At 40.0% G+C, this 21,458-nt stretch overlaps 1 protein-coding gene across 1 annotated transcript in view; it reads right to left on the reverse strand.

The window, feature by feature from the left end:
- Nucleotides 1-2,277: 2,277 nt before the first annotated feature.
- The window catches only part of samd10b (sterile alpha motif domain containing 10b), a 75,973-nt gene continuing 56,792 nt past the window's right edge, over nucleotides 2,278-21,458 (reverse strand). The window contains exons 4-5 of the mRNA XM_015968078.3: nucleotides 10,986-11,126; nucleotides 2,278-2,442 (exon numbers count right to left, since the gene is read on the reverse strand). Coding sequence (XP_015823564.1) covers nucleotides 2,420-2,442; nucleotides 10,986-11,126 — 164 coding nt within the window. The 3' untranslated portion in view covers nucleotides 2,278-2,419. The remainder of the gene's footprint in view (nucleotides 2,443-10,985; nucleotides 11,127-21,458) is intronic.

A 21,458-nucleotide genomic window follows, 5' to 3' on the forward strand; every position in this document is an offset into this window, starting at 1 on the left:
CGTGGCTGGCAGGCAGGGTTGATCCGGGAGTCTCTTCCATGAGAGGTAGAGTAGTTTAGTGGACGAGAGGTACCTGAGGGAGCCAGCGGACAAGCAGCTGAGTATAGGTTGCAGGAAACTCCAGAGACAAACAAGACTGAAACAGGCAGAGCACAGGTTAGATACTACCCAATACTGAGTAATCATCTGGCACTGGTGAGTTGTCACGCCGCTCCTTAAATCCCCTGACGCTGATGAGGAGCTTAGCAGCAGCTGCTCTCCAGGACTCGCCCACCTGCAGACAGAAAGACTCAGCTCCAAACAGAGGTTAACTAAGCACAGACTGACACTGTCAAAGGACACCAGACTGGGAAGACTGAATCTGCTATAGGTAAGGAGCTTGGTGTGAAGAAACCAACTGTTGGAGCAATTATTGGAAAGTGGAAGACATACAAGACCACTGATAATCTCCCTCAGTCAGGGGTTCCATGCAAGATCTCACCTCGTGGGGTCAAAATGATCGCAAGAATAGTGAGCAAAAATCTTAGAACTACACGAGGGGGACCTAGTGAATGACCTGCGGAGAGCTGGGACCAAAGTCACAACGGCTACCATTAGTGACACACTACGCCGCCAGGGACTGTAAACCTGCAGTGCCAGATGTGTCCTCCCTGCTGTGCATGTGCAACCGAGACATCACTGCTCTAGAGGGGATCCGCATGGGGGAATGGGCTAAAATACCAGCAACAGTGTGTGAAAGCCTTGTGAAGACTTGCAGAAACATTTGACCTGATGGAAATTACAGGCCTCTCATCCTCTTAAGTGGGAGAACTTGCACAATTGGTGGCTGACTAAATACTTTTTTGCCCCACTGTACGTGTGCACAGTTGGAAGTACTATTGGCCTCCCAGGAAGAAGCATGCTGGTCCAAATCCCAGCTGTGGTTTTCCTGCATGGACTTTGCATATTCTCCCCACGCATTTGTGGTTTCTTCTAGGTGTTCTCCAAACATTCTAAAACGTGCAGCATATAATCGATCATTATCAGGAAATCTAATGTTTCCCTAGATGTGAGTGTGTGACTGGTTGCCTGTGTGTGTCCCTCGCGCGTCACCCTGAATGTGCTGGTCACCCAGTGACAACTGGAGACACACACCATCTCCCAGCGACTGTATTTAGGAAAAAGCAGTTATGAAATTGAATGATTTTAAATTCCTATATTATTGGACATTATTGCAAATTAAAGCATATTAATACAAGTTAATTGTAACATCAGATATCATTGACATCATGAAGATCTAGACCAGCACTTCATCTCAATGAGTTTATTCCAAAAAAAAAAAAAAAAAAGACAGTTTCCACAATGATCCCCCACACAGTTTATCTGTGTTGGTATATTTACAGTACATCAGGTAGAATCCTAAAAATAACACAGTGTTTTCTCCCTTTTAACAGTCAGTAACTCGCATCATCCATCAGCTCCTTGTCACAGGGTAGATAAAAGAACATTTGGATGAGCAGGTGTTGTTTATAGGGTGTTTGATTATTTTATTTATGCCACACAAACATCATCTTCCTACCTTGAGCTATATCCAATATTCAGGCTTCAGTCACTTTGGGAATCTTGCCTTCATTGTTAGGTAATTTAATTTATGTGCATTACAGAAAGTCCAATGTCACACCGGAGACAAACCAGGACAGAACACAACAGAGGTTCGTCCTACCTTCCAGCGTCTGTGAGGGACAGATGGTATTGATTATTGAGTTGAAGACTACTTTTCCTCCTCTTTTACAGATGCTTATAATTCAGTGGAGGTGATTTTTAGACATCATGTCTGTGACATTTCTCTATCTTTTAACATTGTGATCTTTAAATTATTGCTTTAATTAGACAGTCAGTAAATATCAGCGACTTCTCAGCTCTCTCAACAAACACTAAAACACACAGATTAAAGTGTGCATTACTCTACAACACACATCTATGTTTATATATATCTAATTCCTCATTAACAAGTGACGATACAAAAAGATTTATTGTGAGAATGACATTCAGTTGATACCGATCAGGTTTTGAATTGTCGCCTAAGTCATAGTGCTGCATATAAATCTGCTTTTTCAATGCACTAATTGCCAATATCATTAAGTTTAGAGGAGCCACCATCACCAGAACAGTGAATCTTTCATTGCATCAATATGTTCCGGAGGATATCCCCACTTTGAACAGGGCTTTGTCTCTGTGTCAGCGCCTAGGGACCAGATTGGCCGTGTTGAATGAGAATCCTCCGGACCAGTTGGCATGCAGTCTATAGGCTCGTCTTCTCGCCCTTTCACTTGTTGGTTCTCCGCTCACATATCTGAAGATAGCAGCTCTTCCGTGGCTCCTGGAGACGCATTGTGACAGGGGACGAGGGTAAGGGCTGCCAAACAGATCTGAAGATGAGCTAAGAGAAATTTCCAAAGGAGGCTGTGGAGAGAAGAAAGAGGAAGAAAGAAAGAGAGGATTAACAAGACTCTCTAAGAAAAGTTTTAACTCTTTAAACACTGCAAACATGAAATAATAGTAAGAAAATAGCATATTGAAGATTTGAATAATAATTATAAAATACACATTTTCATAAAATTGGCACTTTCTCCTTGTAGTACAGAGATACTCCACTAGAGGGTGGTCTGTGTGCTTGTCCCTGTCATCTACAGCAAGGATAGTCATGGTATTTTTAGGAATGTACTAATTTTGTTAAAGAGGTCAAGGCTTTAAAATGTAGTCTACATGTTTAGAATTTTAGGGTTGGGTGCAGAAACTGGTTGTTCTTGTTTTGTGCTGGTTTTATGGTCTGAATTACATTTCTCTCACGCGGTGTGGTCTGTTTTAGTCCCAAAGACTTGTCTGCCTCTGCTGCAATGGAACAAAGCCTCCCGAAATCTCATAGACAAGGCTCTGGAGATGCCTGGAAATCAAGAGCTCAAAAACAGTAATTGCATAGTTTATCTTCCATTGTGTTAGCGCTGTAGATGGAGACAGAGGAACAAATCCTATAGCAGTAGAAATCTAAATCACAGTCAAGTTTAAAAATGAAATTAAGTTTCAAAGAAATAAAGCAGACAATGCTATAAATAAAAAATATATAAATGCATAGATTATTAATGCATAGATATATTTACGTTTGGGTTTCATTTTTAAAATGACCATGTTTACTACGTAGGTGCAGCTGCACATTTCCAGTTAATTATTTGAATCAAACTGTGTCCCCGTATGCTATTACCTAAATGCAGCAATGTGCTTTGCTTGGTTTGGTTTTTCAGCAATTTTTTCTTTGTCTTTTGCCTCAAACGACTGAAGCGGGGCACACATTCTCTCCTGAAAGCCAAGAAAGCGGCACCACCTTTTACAGATTGATACAATGTGGCATTGGGGCACCGTTAAACCAGGAGGCAGTAAAGGGACAAACTGATGAGCCCGACTGGAGCTGTGTGACTACAGGTCTGCAGAGATGCCTCACTGATAAAATCTCATTTAAATAAGCTTCTTCGGAGCCCGTAGGTGCATTAGAAGAAAGGAGGGCAAAAAAGGAGAAATAAACAACAAGCTGGAGGAATGTGTTTTGAGAAATGACATGTTCTATTTCTTCATGCTCATTTATGCTTATAGGTTCATTTATGTTCTACATTGGCTTGAGTGAAGCATCTCAGAAGAGGTGGTGAGGTAAAGGGTTGCCAAGACAGACTCCCACAGCAATCAAAGCACCACATGTGGACCACAAACAACACATGGCCTCATGTTTCAGGAGAAAAGGGACACCAGGTTTTATACAGACTCCTTTCATTAACTTTTTGATTAGCTAAGAGGACAGATGGTTTATCTCAAAACCACAAACTGAGAGGAGGAAATGTGATGTGTTGGTGTGGAAATGGTATGAACTATTTAAAGATAAACCACGTTTGATGTGAATCCTCACTCCTCCAGACTTTTCAGATGTTACAAATCTTACATGTTTCTCTGTCTTCCCTTAGAGAGCTGTAGCTCTGGGCTATGGAAGCCGCCAGCCTCACCTATCACTGAAATAAAAGAGCCCAGCCCTCTGAAATACAGAGTCTAAAAATAAAAATACAATATTAATGCATAAAAAAAGAAAAGGGCAAAGGCTTTCTTAATCAATGACTGGGTAATCTACAAAGGAAGATAAACATGAGTATCCTGGAGTTTGAGCTGTGTGTGTGCGCATGTGTGTGTGCATTGAACTGAGCTTACACTCACTCTTTCATGTTGGTGAATGTCGAGAAATCCAAAGTATTTTTTTAAGTAGTTTTTTTAGTGATGCACCGATATGAAAATTTTGGGCCGATACCGATATTAAGATCACTGTTATGGCCCATAACCGATATTTGCAGATACCGATATGCTGACATTAATGCTTCTAAAAACAGCAGATTTTGTATAGAATGAAAATTATTAAAGCTGAAATTATGTTGTTATGTAAACACAACACACATATTTACGGTTCTGAGATGATTTCATTCACTGTTCACATGACTAAACAATTACACATTACCCCCCTCACACTGTGTAACAGGCAAACAAACAGAGACAAGATGGAAAAAATATCGGTTGTTAATATCGGCCCGGTCAGCCGATAACAATGTTGATGCCGATATATTGTCCATCCCCAGTTTTTTTTTTCTTATTGATGGTTCTAAAACTTGAAGCTTTTTAATGAAAATGTCATGTTCTGTGTCCCTTTGGTCCCCAGCCCTCTCCTGTTTTTCCTCTGCGTTCCCCTCATGTGTCCCCTTGTGCTCTGTGTGTCCTTATGCTTCCCCAGCCCACTCCAGGTTCTCCTCATGTGTCTTCTTGTGCTCCCCAGCTCTCCCTAGGCTTCCCTCATTTCCTCCTAGTCACTCCCTTGTAGTTCCTATTGGTTTGTATTAGTCCTCCTCACCCCTCTAGTCATTAGTTGTTTAGCTTTGCCCGTAGTCTTTAGGTTTAGTTATTTAGTGTTTTATAGGTTATGGTTTATCTCCCCTCTGCTTGTTCTTTCCCCATTTAGTTTATTGATGGCACCAGTCTTCCCTCTAAACCTCACCTCTGTGTTTAAAAATCCTGTCTTGTCCCTCAGTGTTTGTTGGTCCATTGTGTGTGTCTGCGTTGTTCTGTCTCTCTCGAGTTTCTCCGAGTTCATGCTCATGAGTGAGCTTTTGTTTTGTTTTGAGCGTTTTGAGAGTAAGTCTGTTTTTTTTTTGTGCCTTGGACTTTTGGCGCATCCTCCTTTAAATAAAGGAATTATTTTCTTAAACCACTCATGCCTCGAGTCGTTCTGGGAATTCTGCATCTTGGGTCCAAACCTCCTGCTTTCATCGTGACAGAAAATAAAAACAACAGAAAAATAATGCTTTTGACCCAAATAGTCAAAACAAGAACATGTAAAAGGAGAAGGCTGCCTTATAATCCCAACAACTGCTTTTTAATTGACTACCTAACACTTATTTGGCCGTAAACAGGTCAATTACGATTCTCATTAAGGAACTCAGACTAAGAAAAAGATGAAGTAGAAGAAACTATATTTTATATTGTGCCTCTCATGATAAAAATCACGAGGCACTTCACAAGAACAAAAATTAAAAGATAAAAAAATATAAATAAATCATTTGAAAATATGAAAGTAAAAAAGGGTACAAGAAAATTTCATAAAAAAGAAAATGGATAATAAGAAACTTTCATGTGACAATAATAAAATCAAATGTTTTTCTTCTTAGCACCTCATCAGACAACCAAAGACACCAGGAGAAGGTTCTAAAAAAGTTAACGTGATTCTGTTCAACCTTAGTTACATGGGATGCCATCTATACTGGTGCACAACACTTAGCCTTGATATAATAAGTTATTCATTTTTATTTTTTATTCAATTCCCATAGCATCCTTGTAACTTACTAATAGATGAATTTGGACAGCTTGATTAATAAGCTCTGCCATTCTTGCAGAGCAAATGCGACACAAAAGAACAGTTGAGTCTAATTGTGCCAAATGTTGGTCCATTTATTATTTTAGTTGCCAAATTGTGCAGAAATCTACTATTTACTGGCCAAACATCCGTAAAGCAGTGAGAAGAAACTAATAATCTTTACTCTCTGTAAATCTCTTCAAGCCCCTTTAACCAGATTGTTTTTGTTTGCCTCTCTTGTGTGAAGAGACTTGTCCTCATAGCTGTTTGCTTAATCTAAAATGATAGTTCAGTTGTTTGAACAACTGAGCCTGTTGTAAACACAAACAGGGAATGCGAATAAGAGCTGGATCAGCATGAATTAAAACTCAACGTCCTCTAAAGTACCTCCTCGCCCGGTTCCTATCTTTTAAATTCTGCAACCAGTTTCATCCCCAGCTGTCTCCTGTTCTTTTGTTAGAATATTTAAATTTCTAAGAAAAATTTCTCAAACATTAAACAGTTCTTTTCTTGTGCATCCCAAATGGATTTAGTTTACTTTTTCTCACTAATCTAATGTCAGCTTCATTTTTATCTAAGCCCAACAGGTGGCGAGCCGCCATTCTGAAGTTGCAAAAGAGGTGTTCAGGCCACAGAGGGTGGGGGTCTAAGTGACATTTCATTAACCTTGTAAAGGGTCATTTTAGCACACACTGGCTGAAGGAAATTATTTAAAAACATGAAAATGTTGCATAATATGGCTTTAAGGCCGCTGTAATTTGGTGAAATGAAGTACCTATCCTCAAGGCAAATGCCACTGTAGTGTTTACCGCCTTCAGTCTGACAACAACGAGATAACACCGGATGAGTCTTAGAGGCGTCTGGCCTGTGTTTTACATTTAGCTTAAGTCTTAAAAATTACAAATATCATCTTGTCTTTAGTATAGCAAAATATAAAGATTCATCTTCCCGTATTGTGATATACACTGCCTGGCAAAAAAAAAAAAAAAAAGAAAGTTGCCACCTGTATTTAACTAAACTAATTATATACGAGCCTCCTATTGGATAATTACTGCATGGGTGGTTATCTTTCAGCTGCAACAAGTTTTTTAACCCCAACTGGTGCAATGAGATTCTTCTCGCTTCCTAAACAACCATGTGGAAAGACACATCTGGTGGTCGTGGAAAAGATGTTAGTCTGTTTGAGAAGGGTCAGATCATTGGATTCAAGCGACACAAACATCTAAGGAGATTACAGAAACAATAAAAATTGGGTTAAGAACTGTCCAGCGCATTATTAATAACTGGTCTGATGAGTCCAGATGGACCCTGTTCCAGAGTGATGGGTGCATCAGGGTAAGAAGAGAGGCAGATGACGTGATACACCCACCATGCTTAGTGCCTACTGTACACGCCTGTGGGGGTAGTGTTATGATGTGGGGTTGCTGCTGTCGGTCAGGTCTAGGTTCAGCAACAGGATGTGCTCCAAGAATGTCAGCTGACTACCTGAATATACTGAATGACCAGGTTATTCCATCTTCCCTGATGGCACGGGCATATTCCAAGATGACAATACCAGGACTCATCAGACTCAGATAGTGAAAGAGTGGTTCAGGGAGCATGAGAAATCATTTTCACGCATCGTTTTGTCACCACAGAGTCCTGACCTTAACCCCATCGAGAATCTTTGGGACGTGCAGGAGAAGGCTTTGTGCAGCGGTCAGACTCTACCGTCATTAGTGCAAGATCTTGGATCTTGGTGAAACTTTAATGCAACACTGGATGGAAATAAATCTTGTGATATTGCAGAAGCTTACTGAAACAATGCCACAGTGAATGTGTGTTGAATCAAAGCTAAAGGCGGTCCAACAAAACATAGTGGGTGACCTTTCTTTGGTGGCAACGGTTTATTTATTCTTTTGGTCAGGCAGCGAAGTTTGTATCACCAGGTTTGTGCCAGTACACATCTGTACTGTACCCTAATTAAAATATTTGTAATAGGGCGAGTGTTTTGCTGTCTTCTGTTATTTGGCATCATAACAATCTATGGGTGTCAAAAAGAGTTGGGGACTGTGTTTAATGCTTGTGAAAATGTAATAATCACTGAAGAGATCTTTTCACACCTTCACTCTTGGTAATGCTGTCATGGCTAAGATCAGACACAAACTCGCATGAGATTTCAGCAGCATCTCTGTGTTTTCATCCTCTTCAAAAATGTATTATAGGATCATTATTCAATTTTTGGTAAATGAGTTGGAGATGCATCAGTCCTGGCAGGTGGTGTGACGGCTCCACTTAATCACTGCAGAACAACAAGCATATTACAAGAATTGTTCAGGTAGAAAAGTTGATGGTGTGTGTGTGTGTGTGTGTGTGTGTGTGCGTGCGTGCGTGTGCATGAGCCAAAGTTTGTGTCCAAAGCTTCTCTTCATGCTCTTATCTTTAAATTTTACAATGACTGAGCTTCTTCACACTATTCAACACAGACGCCGTTAAAAATATCCTCTTCTTTTCTGCTACCTGACACATAATCCTGCTCCTGCTACACCATTTCATATTTTTCCAGTCAGTCTCACACTGTGCTAACATGGTGAGTGATTTGTAGTGATGGAGTTTTTTATGCAGTTTATTTTCTTTAGAGATACAAAGAATTAAACTTTGTGAATATCTGAAACATCCAAAGTAACATAACTTGTTTATGACTTGCATTATGTGTCATTATATCCTATAAATATTATGACAGTGTTGTAAATAGTTTACTTTCAGCCCAGATTTGCACTTTTACATTGACTCATTACCTCTTCACCACCTCTTCAACCTCTCTCTTAAAACTGAAGCATCAACATTTTCTAGCACTTCTCACCTTCATCTCCTCCCAATTTCCCCCATTCCTTAGAAAACCAGGTGTTATGAGGCCACCTCATTAGCCTGCCCTTCTAAATTAAGAGTCAAAGCCTCATGAACTGGGAAATTACGTCTGCTGTGCCCAACTAATGGAAATGTCCAACAGCTATTTAATTCTCTCTCATTATCTGTCGGTCGCTTCGCATCCTTGAGTTTAGCTCAGTTCCATGATCTTGATTAATCTGAAGGTCATTAAAAACTCTACTTTTTGTTGAGTGTTGCAGTAGTTAAAAGCATAAACGCATCAACTCAATTGAACCGACCTGATATGAGTACATTTTGACTGGTAATAATAAATATTAAACCCAAATGGAAGAAAAAAAATTGTGCAATGTTTCATTGATTTCTTAGTCAAATGTTTGATGCTTTTAGCAAAGAATAGAATGCAAACACCAGTTTGAACTAGGGCTACACAATATATCACAAATGTGTCATCATCACTTTATCAGCATGTGCAAAACGCATATCACAAAGAACAGAAACAACCCCAATGAATGCTCAGCTCAAATGTTTGCTACACTTAATGCATTTTGACAGTCAAGCAGAAGCATGAAGGTTTTGACAAGTCAAATGGAGCCCTTCACCCATTTGGCCAATCAGGAGGGCACTTAATTTGGATGGCCAGCAAACACCTGAGTTAGCTTTGTTCTGCTCTTTGTGCAGATTCTGCTTTTCCCAGGATCCACTGATTGCCTTTATTTGTTCATTTTATTTTTTCCCCTTCCTCACATCTTTTGATCACAATTTTAGCATTTTCTATTTTTTTATATTTTGTAGTCATTTTTATGTTTTAATTTCTTTTTTTTTTTGCCCTTCAGTTAAGCATTTATTTATTGCAAGTCATATCGTCATCACAATATTAATCACTGTTTTCGTGTATCGCAGGTTTTCCTAATATCGTGCCGTTTGAGTAGAAGTTTAAAAAAGGAAAATGAAGAATAAAGGACATCTATGGATCATAAAAACCCACTGGTGTAAGCAGCAGTCAGATTTATATATGTTTCCCTGAAAATTTTGATGCTGCTTCATATTAGTTGTAGTCTCTAGTCATTATGGAGCTAAATCTGCTGTCAAAGATCCTGATACACTTCACAACCACTGACCTCATGCTCATGACCTACATGAAAATGTAAGACTATAACTGCATGAACCTAACTTATCAGAATGGCAAAACATTTATTATTATTAAAAAATCATAACAAAGGATAGTTATAATAATAATTTTTGCACAATCAGTTAATAATTTCCAATAAATGACAAATAAACCTAATTGTTCAACTTATTTTATCATGATGTTTTATTTCAGTCCCGAGTGCTTAAATAAGAAGCAGAATTAACCATTTACAGGAAAAGTTTTGCAACTTTTGTCATGTATTCAAATGCTCTTGTGTTGCACTTAAAATTATTTCCAATACTTAATTAAAAGCGCACTAGAGACTACTGAAGCTGCAAGCTTGTGCAGTTCACTTTAAATGCAGCAGAGCCACTCTCACTAGAGACATGCTAACAGCAAGGATGCTGCTGCTTTGAAGATTTTTGGACGTAAAGGTAAACCAAACTGTGTCCATTATTGTCTCTGAACATTAACTAATAAAAATAGAAGAACACGTGTTTTCACTATGATTTCTGAGGATGCAATGAAGACAATGTTTCCAGATCTTGCAATGTTTGATTTGATTTTGATGCATGAACCAATTAAGTCAAATGTTTAAGGGAAACATTTAGCTTTAAAATGCAGGACGAACACAGGGCCAGCTTTGTGGTCTGGAACCAAGATCAAAGACTCACTTTGATATTTCATGACCTTAATGAACAACAACAAAAAAAAAGTATACAGCAATCAGTACAGCATAAAGGACACATGTAAACAAAAAACAAGCCACATGAGACAAATCCAGTTGGGCAGACAGTTTTCTGATTGGTTTGTAATAAAGGTGATCAATGCAGCTGCCGTTCAGAGGCAGTGCGGCAAATCAGCTCTCATCAAAACACCTACCAAGCCACAAGTAACTGTTCTTTGATGTGGAACTGCACGCATGCCACAGCAGGCCTGCATGATCTCAGACAGCCTCAACCCAATTTGTCAACACTTGTCTTTTTTTTCTTTTATTGCTCTCGATAAACAAAAGCACTCAAAGAGAAACACATCTATGACGGGATCAAAGGAACACAAAGCTTCATGGTCACTCGCCTCTGCTGAGAAGCTGCAAGTTGCGAACCTCTTCTCTGACTTGCAGCTGGAGGACTTGCTGGAGGACCTCCTGTCTTAGAGTGTCCTGCACGATTCCCATCCTCTCCAGCTTCTCTCCGTTTAAACGCAGCAACGCCCGTCCTGCCAGAGAAGACAGTGAGTTAGTATTAGAAGTCGATATAGACTTCCAGTTGTCTTTTTTCCTGCTTTGTCTTTTTACTTTTTAGGCATTTTTTAGAACAATTAGCCAAAATGACCCACACTTAGGGGGCTTCACGTAGCAATGTATGATCAAATACCCCCAAACACCAGAGAACATAGTTAAAAACTGTGTTGAATAAATGTCTTTGGAACAACATGACAGGAAGTTGCTGCTGCTAAATGGTTCTGCTAGGACACTTTCGTTCTTTGATAGAACATTTCTGTTTGTCTTGTTTTTCTTTGCTTTTACTGTATAATTGTTGATCATTCCTTTATTAGTTTTGCTTATGTGAGATTGAATTAATGCAATTTTAGAAACAACGGGAGAGAAAAATAATCAACCCCATTCCCCACACCCCCATACCTTTCATTATATCCTTAAAGGTTCCATATCAGGAAAAATCTACATTTTTGAGCTTTTTACCATATGATTATGTCATTTCCTGACAAGAAATACGTCCAAACTGATTTTTTGGCAGCATTCATGCATTTTCCTGCCTTAGCTTAAACTTTTTTGTATTAGAGTTAAAGCATGCGGACGGGACAAAGTAGCCCAAGTGTGTCATCAGGCCCTGCGGTTGATTTCATGAGTTTGATTTCACAAATGAGTGCTTTAAACCTCCACAACACATCGTCATAAAAAACATGCATCCTGTCTATAAAGATGCATGCAGGCCAGCACAGGACGTGTCTTAGGTGACGTTAGTTTTATAACAGACTTGGTAGCCTAACAGTTAGAGGAACTACCTGGCATTGTGTTTTGCACCTTCCTGTCTCAACATAAATGATTCTTTTCTTTTGCCAGTATTATGTTTTCAAACCTTTATTGGTAAACTGTTTAAACTATAAGGACTACATTGTTTTTTCTTTATTTGTTTATTTAGCCAGTGTGAGTCCATGTGAGCAGAGCATAGTAAATGAATTAAATGCTGCTTGGAAATGATCAAATTCAAAGATATTTAGAGACACTAAATATTTTGCAGAAAATAACCAATAACACTAAAATATAAAAATATGAAATCTGCTTCAGCTGGCTAAACAAATGACTGCAGACACCAAGAGTCGAACCACCATCAAGACATGGTTGGACTACTAATACAACAGCTAAAAAGCCTAAGACGCTGTTGTGGGCGGAGCTTCACTAAAACAAACTGTTTCATTCAGGTTGAATTTTTACAAGTAATACTGACAAAGGAAATGAAAAACTTATGTCATCGTCAATTATCTATTTTTGTGCTGTGGACAAACAGTCTTTTAAAGCATTTTCTAGTGAAACTCTGTTATTAGTTCACACTTATCTTATGAATATAAAACTTTAAATACATTAAACCTATTAATGTTTTCATGAGTTATCTGCCCCGTTCTGTTTAGAGTTTTTGTACTTTGTAGCTTATCTTTGAGAGTCTACACGCCCAAAAGGAATAAAACAATGATTATCTCATAAGCTCATCTGATCTTTACAGAATAAAATGAGGAAAACTGAGGAGTTAGCTTTTGAAAATGTTATTTTGCTATACAAAGTAAAAGCTCCTCGCTTGTAATATTCATGACTGAGGAAATGGCCATTAAATGATGCCTCAAATTACTGAGTATTAAATTAAAGCCTCTTGGCAAGTTGTTAGTAAAAAAAACTGAAATACAGAGCTGTGCACCAGAGTGGATAAAACATTGAGTCTATGTTCCTTGGGTAAAAACTCAAATGACGAAAATGAAATTTAAAAATGCTTTTAGGAGGTCTGCATTTGTTTGTGCAAAAAGAAGATGTAAGCGAGTTTACGATGAACATTTATGATTCTAAGACATGGTCATTTTTTATGAGCTTGTACATTTACAGCCTAATTTACAAAAATGTTTCAGGAGTTTATTTCCTACTTAGCCCTGCAACCTTCCCTACACCTCCCATTGAGTCAGTGCCTATTATGCAGCCAAGTTTTACTGCAGAGTTTTGCAGTACTGTATACTATCTGGGCACACACATTTAACATGCCATTGCCCAAAGTAAACAGCTTTAAAATCAAGCTGCACTTACACAAGCACAGAGGCAGCACGAGACGCCCATATGCATGGGGATGCAGACAAACAGTGACTCCCATGTGGCTGGGAGAACTACAGTGTGTCCTTCAGTGGTGCAGAAAGAGAAGGAATCTATCATACCTGCAAGAAGGTCTGTACGACACCCAAAGCATAATTGGACTCATTACTCATGCAGTTCCCTCCCCATTTCAATCTATTCTTCCGGTTTCCTTGATCCAAATATCAGAACACTCCCTACATATTTATAAGCAGTTCATTGTAAGGTGTATTAAACAGCCTTCCTGGTCCTTCTCTCTGTTTTCTGTCCTCACACACACCTTTTTGGTCATAACTCAAACCCGAGCAGCAGGAAAACATGTCTGTGGTCTGAATATGTTCCTAATTGTGTTCTTTGATCTTCCGGCCCATGGTGGAGGCTTTAAAGTGGTGACGCCCTTTGTGTGTTTAATTGTATGGAGTTGACAAACTCTCTTATGAATCAAACAGCTCTAGCCTCTTTATAACCAGATGGCCTGAAACAATACAGACAATAGTTACCTCTGATGAGCCGGAGCTCCGCTCCCTTAGAGAAACTAATTAGCTTTCATAATTGTTGAGTGATTGGTGTGTTTGTGCCTTTCTGAACGCGTGCTGTTTAAAGGATAATTTGCTTCCCTTTAGGAGCTCAGCCACTCAAACAGATTAACACTATTTTGTTTGAACACATCCAGCTTCGGGACAAAAGAATATATACAAGTTTAATAATTTCACTACTTCTCTAAACACAAATCTGCTAATTTCTGCGTGTGGTCGTAAACATCTCCTACTCATCGTCACAGAGACCTGATCTCGTTTGTGCCTGCCAGCAGCATCATCAGCAGCAGCAGCGTGTCCTAGAAAAGCCCCTGCCCTTGCTCGGTGAGGGTATGCGTGTGTGTGTGTGTGTGTGTGTGTGTGTGTGTGTGTGTGTGTGTGTGTGTGTGTGTGTGTTTGTGTGTGTGTGTGTGTGTGTGTGTGTGTTTGTGTGAACAGATTGAGACAAAAGAGATGAATGGAGCTCAAATCAATTCCCCTCAGACGGACTTAATGTAGCTCCTAATAATTGCCTAAAGATGGGCAAAGTATGCTGTCAAAAGGAAGAAAAAAGATACAAAAACAAAAGCCATTCCAGGGGAGATCACTTTCTCTCAATTTGGCCCCAAAATAAATAGCTTATTAATGATGTCTGTGGGCAAATGGGAAGCAATTTTACCTTGGCTAGAACAATAATGACTCTTAAAGAAGTCGGGAAAGCAATCCGAAGGAAGGAAAGTCAGGACTTCCTTAAGAAAAACTAATCTGTAGTTTGTGACTTTGACATAAACTTATCTAAGTTAGTTAAAGCCTAAACTAAAGGATTTCATGTTTGAAATCTCGCTTAACAACGCAAAGGAGAATGACTGTGAACACACTCAATGTTCATGTAAAAGGCTAATTTGAGTTGTTTGCTGGAAACATTTCTGCTGAACAACTTGATAGATTTAAAAGAAATTCACTTAAAGCTCGTCTACAACTGGTTAAGTTTGGGATCCAACCCAATTCAAGATGGCTGCCATTGATAAACCAGAGCTGGCAAACACAATAATAGCCACATTTTGGATACTGAGTTCAACTCTGATGAGGGACCCATTCCGAGCACACACTCTGATAACAGATTAAACATTAGATTGATTGTAACTTTTAAAATACTTTCATGTATTCATCAGCCTTTAAATATTTATTATACTGCTCACCCTTTAATTTAGTTTTTTTTTTCTTAAATCTGAAATTAATTTGTGTGTATTTTAATGCTTGATTTTAATTCTTGGGAATGGAAAGCACATTGAATTGCTCGCCTCTGTGTATGAAACGGCTTTATAAATAAAGTTGCCTTGCTTTGCCTTCTCGTGTCTAATAATAGTGTCAAGATCTGACCAAAACCACAATAACTCCATTAGTTATGGAACAAACCTTTGAAGCTGCAGGCCAAAATTTACTATTTTAATTTCACTTTGAGGTGTTAAAATTAGACTTTTAAAAATAGAATGACAAAAAAGATTTTCTTGTAATATCCAAATTTTTTACCTGCTCAAAAACACATTAAAAACCCAATATATATTTAAAAAAAACTAATTTTATTTGGGCTTTTGGAAAAAGGATCTGGAAAACTTTGTAGATTGAGACATAAAAATGGTTTGTCGTAAAGGAAAGCGGAACATTTCTTGACTTGGTAGTTGGTAGTTTCTTAAAAAATAAATTTCAATCTATTACAACATGAACAGGAGATGGATCACTCCATCTTCAGTAAGGCACGCTTTACGCGCACAGATCTGCTTTGTTCACCCTTGCTTCAAGGAATGCTAGGGCTTTATTTGGAATCATTTTCATTTAATTTTAGTTTTTAGTGTCTAGGTAGAAGACTAAACATTAATCTGCCCGACAACTGATACCTTTATGCATACAATGGTTTAAATCTACAGACATGCGTTTACATCATAAATACTCAGATTCAGCACCCTACAAAACAGAAATAAATTTTTACGTAAAACATTTATGAGTGTCTAATTCACACTGATCTTATGATTCAACAACAACAAAATGATTTTAGTTAAGATTACAAGAAGGAATCACAGGAGGTAATAATGGTGGCAAAATGAAATGCAGCTGGACATCAGCGAGTAAATTACATCTGAGCCTTTCTGTCAGCTTCTCTCTTTGGGAATACATTAAAAAATGATCAAATCAGAGCTGCTGTAGCTCTGACAGAGGCAGCATTGTTAACCCTAAAGCCATCGAGCACGTCAAGCATGTGTTCCTCTGAGAGCATGTGTGTGTGTGTTTGCGTGCATGCAAATGTAACAGAATGGTGGCTAACCCTACGGCACAATACAGCAATCTGTTCTCTGTGCAATACTGAAAAACGGCTCCGCCGTCTGTTCTGTCAAAGCAGGGGATACGTGTGAGACATGTGTGTGTGAGACGTGTGTGTGTGCATGTGCGTGCGTCTGTGTGTGTCGCGCCTGCTAATGTGTCTGCTGGCTGTGAGTTTATCTGTGTGGATTCATTTAATATGCTTTTATGAGCTATCTCACAAACACATGATATTGACTGGTGATCTTTTCTGCAGCTTTGCCTTTCTTCTTCCTAAATGAGCTTCAACCGTTAGTGACCTCCTTTTAAATCTTCTATGCAGAAATTTGAGCTTAAATGACTAAGCTGTCAAACCTAAAAATAAAGAATGTGACATTTAGCAATCAATTGGTGCAATAGTTCATAATACTCTGGTCCAAATAAGATCCACATTCTGCTTTATGTAAGTGTTAGTGATAAGGGTTGTTGAAAGATTCCACCAAATCTATTACTGTGTCATTGTTGTCCCCTTTAGTTTTAGTCATATTTTAGGGACAGACAGATTTGTAAAAGTAGTCTAAACCAGAACCTTGAACTGGGTTCTGTACTGAACAGGGTGCCAGTGTAATGGAGCACTCCAGAGCTGTACTACAAATGGCTGTATAAACCTCTGAGAGTCTGAAGCAGCAATAATCCAGTTTCACCAAAGGCACAAACTCTCCTCATGGATAAAATAAGTGATAGATTAGCCGAGTCAGTAAAGCAGATAAACAAACTTAAAATTCCTTTACAACATCTTAAATTAGATCCACAGCGTGCACTCCACAAATAGTTCACTTTGAATGAAACCTAAAATATAACAAAACATCTGATGAAATCTCATTCACTAAGTACAACTAGACGGATAAATTGAGATACATTATGTGCAACTGGTAATAGCTTTGCATTTTTGCTGCTATTCATTAGGCAACAAACTCAACGGCACATATTTCTACTTCTGCTGAGGAGCTTTAGTTCTCAGATAACCCTGTGCCCATTTATCTGACAAAGATTAAAGGTGTGGAACACTGAAAAAACCTTTTTAATAATCATTTCTGATTATAATCGGTTACTCTGAGTTTTTCATGCAGGCTGAACATGAAAATAGTCTCCTACACTTCTCTCCTGCATTCGCTTCTGATAGAAATCAGACATTGAAACCCTAGGATTTGGAAAGCCTGACAGATCTATGTCACACTGTCACGTAATGTTCATGGACTCACCCATCTTGATTCGCGACGGAGAAGGCTGTTGTTGTTTTAATGTCTAAGAAACAGCAGAGAGCGTTTCGGCTCGTGTAAGCTAACCATTGGCATTAGCAGCACCACCACACAGCAGAAGCTCCCCCAGGCTTGTGCTATTCGTGGTAATAAAAGATTCACGTTGCAAGCCAGTGATAGAGTCAAGTTGCGGTTAGCCAATCCGAGGCGAGATGTCCAAATATCAGGAAAAAAAGACTCCAGAACATGCCGTCTGAAGCTCAGCTGTGATGCGGCTCCCTTCTAGTTCCTGGAATCAGTGTGTTGCAAGTTCCCACATGCCAAAAACAGTGGCAAAAAACAGAGTCAACAGGTGGGCCACAGAGATAAGATTGGACCCACACTGAAGTACACTGAACTTGCTCATGCGAGTAAAATCAGCCAGAAGACAAGAAGGTGGGACCCAACTGAACAACACGCACCCAAGCTGGGACAGAAGAAGACCAACTGAAGATAAAGCATCTCAGAAGAGGACAAGCCCTCCATGGAAAGTTCTGGACTTTGGGGGGAGCTGAAGACCAGTTTACAAATTTGACATCATATGGGTTTGGCTGTCTTGTGTTGAGCTAAGATAAGAAACTGACAAATGATCACATTGTTTTGCTGTCTCATGACTGTTTGAGATATTGCTTGGCAGTTGTTTAGAATAGTAAAAAAGGAGCAGCTAGAAGCAGAGCTGACACAGTTGGGGCAGTCTACAGTGGAGAGACAGAGCAGAGGTGGGATAGAAGAGGTCGTCCTCCAGAGGACGGAGGATGACAGGTCAGTCGTTGGGGAGAGAAGGAGAGAGTCGTACCTAGAGTTAAGAGAGTGACAGGTTAGTGTTGACACAAGTCAACCATTTACTCTCAGGAAGATTTTAGCATTAGCATCCTCCACAGGGGATAGGTTAGTTTTATATTTACTTATTTTTTATATTTTGCAATTTTTGAAATAAATTTTTGGTCAAAGAAACCTCATTCTTGATTCTTAAAGGTCCGTTTTATAGGTTTGAGTGGGCACCCTGACCAGATCTCCTCTTTTGGAGGTAAGCTGCCTTGAATAGCTTGTTCCTGTAATGCAGGACTTGTTTACAGGTTGTGACAGACTAAGAAAAAGAAACCTTAGGTGAGGGAGAAATTCTCCCCCTCTTCTCAGCAGCGGGACATCCTAAGGATTATAGTTCATGACGGTTCGTTGGTTCAAACAGGCTATTTTTGCACTAACAAGTCTTTGTTTAGCGGGAAGGTTAGATTAATTAGATTAATTGATAAATCTATGTTAGACTGATCAACTAACAAGAATCCTTTTCTAGTTACCACCACCAACAAATGCTGACAGAGGTGCAAATTAATCCTGATAAGACCCAAATAATAATCACAAAGATGGCCTCATTGTGAACTTTGCCCTAGTATTTAAAACCACTAAATAACGGGAGAAACTAAAAAGAAAGTGGTGTTATCACGGAAGAACAAGTAGGACAAATTTCATTTCACCTTAAACTAGAAAGCGAGTCCTAATTAAAGGTGCGTGGTCCAAACCAGGGTCTAGTACAATAATACTCACCTGCGACCCCAACTTCCCTGAGAAAGCAGCGTATTCTAAGGTTCTAACGGAACCAGGTTTTAAAGGAACCAACAAATAGGACACACTCGCTACATGGCGCCCAACGTGGGGCACTGAGTGAAGGTAAATATTAGATACCGGACTCACAGAAATAGGACCGTTTTCTAGGCTAAAAAGGGCTCGCGCACTATGGACCTGGTAAGCTCATAACCTTGGAGTAGGCGAAAAACGCCCCATCTCTCGGCAAGGAAAGAGATTGGGAGAACGGATGACTAACTGAAAGAAAAGAGAGAAACTACAGCTTTCCGACGCGAGACACGCCAAGGATAAACTAGAAAAAAATAAAATAAAACAAAATAAAATAAAATAAAAAATAATACATAAAAAATAAATATATAAATAAGATAAATTAAAACGAATAAATAAATAAAAATAATAAAAACTTTTGACCAGCCATCTTTCCGGAGATCTTTAACAGTAAAGCCGGAAAATATTCTCCCTAATGTGAGATTTATAACCGGAGAAATATCCACATATCAAGGTGGACCACATGGCATTTTAGCAGTATCTTGTAATCAGAGCTTTCAGAATGAGGCTGGAACAGCTCGAGCTGCGGCTGAGCTCTGTCCAAATGCTGAAGCCCAAGTAAGAAGTGCTCATGTTTTTCCGTTAGTGGGAGATTTGGTGCTTTTGGGAGATCAACGCAGCAACCCTGCTTTCAGTCAAGTAGCATGGTGCTGTTGGGAAAACCCCGCAAGTCTCACTAGAGAAGAACAGTATGAGATTCTTTTGGGATTGCTGGAGCAACTCCCAGCCGGACCGGAACCTTTCGTCCTGACTCCGTTCGGAGTCGGGCAGTACCGATGTAACCCAGGAGCGATGTACTCTGCCATGGCAGAGTTCATCGCTCAACAGGCTAGCAGTAGAATAATATACTTCTTATCTAAAAGTAAAAATGAGGCAGTTCAAATGAGACAGGCTTTATGTAACCATTTAGGAGTCACGGAGCTCCAAGCGGAAATGTACCGAAGGAGGGCTGCGGTCGAAATCTCGTCCTCGTGGGATGAGGATCCACTGGTGCCGAGTGCTCCTCCGTTATATCCAGCGCTCCGTGGGGAATTCCCCGTAAGCCCCGGTTCCGACAATGGATTCCCCGCACCCCCACAAACCCGCCTGACTTGGTTCGGCCAGAGCAGTGGAATCCATTTCTCCCTGTACACACACCCCCTCAGGTGCCCATAAGTGGCTCGAGGAGACCGTCCACCGAACAGCATGTTTCAGTGTGGGAGAAGGAAGAGACCCAAAGACCGTTAGGGGCTGAAAAAACGCCGAACCCGATTCCTTTCCCCCCGTTAGAACCCCATAGCCCCACAGCTCCTCAGAACCATGTCATGATAGGTCAGGAGCCAGTGATAATTCTGTCAGGCGAGAAAATAGATGAAGAGATCCGAGAGGAGGATGTGTTGATCTTTCTGAAAGATCCACAAAACTCTGCCGGAACCACATATGAACAGGGTTCCCAACTGGTGATGCGTGGCACACTAAAGGGGATGCCTGAGTCAGAGCAAGGGTCCCAGCAGAGACGCAGCACTCGAATCCCTGGTAGGGGTATTCAACACGTTTTTTTCTATCCCATACGTATCCCACACTAACGGAATAGCAGAAAGGGGCAGTTAGGACGGTAAAGAATCACATTCTTACCAATCTGGATTCTCGATGGGACACACCGGAGGGGATTTCAGAACTAAATTTAATCCTTAATAGGAGCAAACTGAAACGAGCGAAGAACGAAACTAACCCAGAACCCGTTTCTGTGTTAACGTTCCCCGCACCCCTATCCAAACCTTAACCATCTTGCTAGCGAACACGTTAGTGATGTGTCGATCGCTCTAAAAGCCGGCTTCATGAAGTGAACGGCGGGACCCGCCCTGTCATTGGTCGAGTTTGGACCGAGCCAACGCGAGGGGGAGGTTTCAACTACCACGGTGGAGGTTAAAAGTAGAGGGTATGTGTAACCTTCCCCTCTCCAGATGGTATGTTCTAACGTTCCCCTTGGGCGGCAAATACAAAAATTGACAGTCAGACTCTGACTGTCAGAGTCAGAATGCGGGGAAAACAAACACTTGATCACAGTGAGAGTAACGTTTTATGTTACAAGAGGGTTAAGGTTAGGATGAGGGTGAGGGGAAGGTTATAAATAGTGCCGCATTTAAGGTTTAGGTGCGGTTAAACGAGCTGGTTCTGTGCCACATTTAAGGTTTAGGTGCGGTTAAACGAGCTGGTTCGGTGCCGCATTTGAGGTTTAGGTGCGGTTAAACGAGCTGGTTCGGTGCCGCATCGGTTAAATGAGGGTTAAGGTTAGGATGAGGGTGAGGGGAAGGTTATAAATAGTGCCGCATTTAAGGTTTAGGTGCAGTTAAACGAGCTGGTTCGGTGCCGCATTTGAGGTTTAGGTGCGGTTAAACGAGCTGGTTCGGTGCCGCATCGGTTAAATGAGGGTTAAGGTTAGGATGAGGGTGAGGGGAAGGTTATAAATAGTGAAACGTTA

This window comes from Nothobranchius furzeri, chromosome 15 (assembly GCF_043380555.1).
Source record: "Nothobranchius furzeri strain GRZ-AD chromosome 15, NfurGRZ-RIMD1, whole genome shotgun sequence".
Classification (NCBI taxonomy): Eukaryota; Metazoa; Chordata; class Actinopteri; order Cyprinodontiformes; family Nothobranchiidae; genus Nothobranchius; species Nothobranchius furzeri.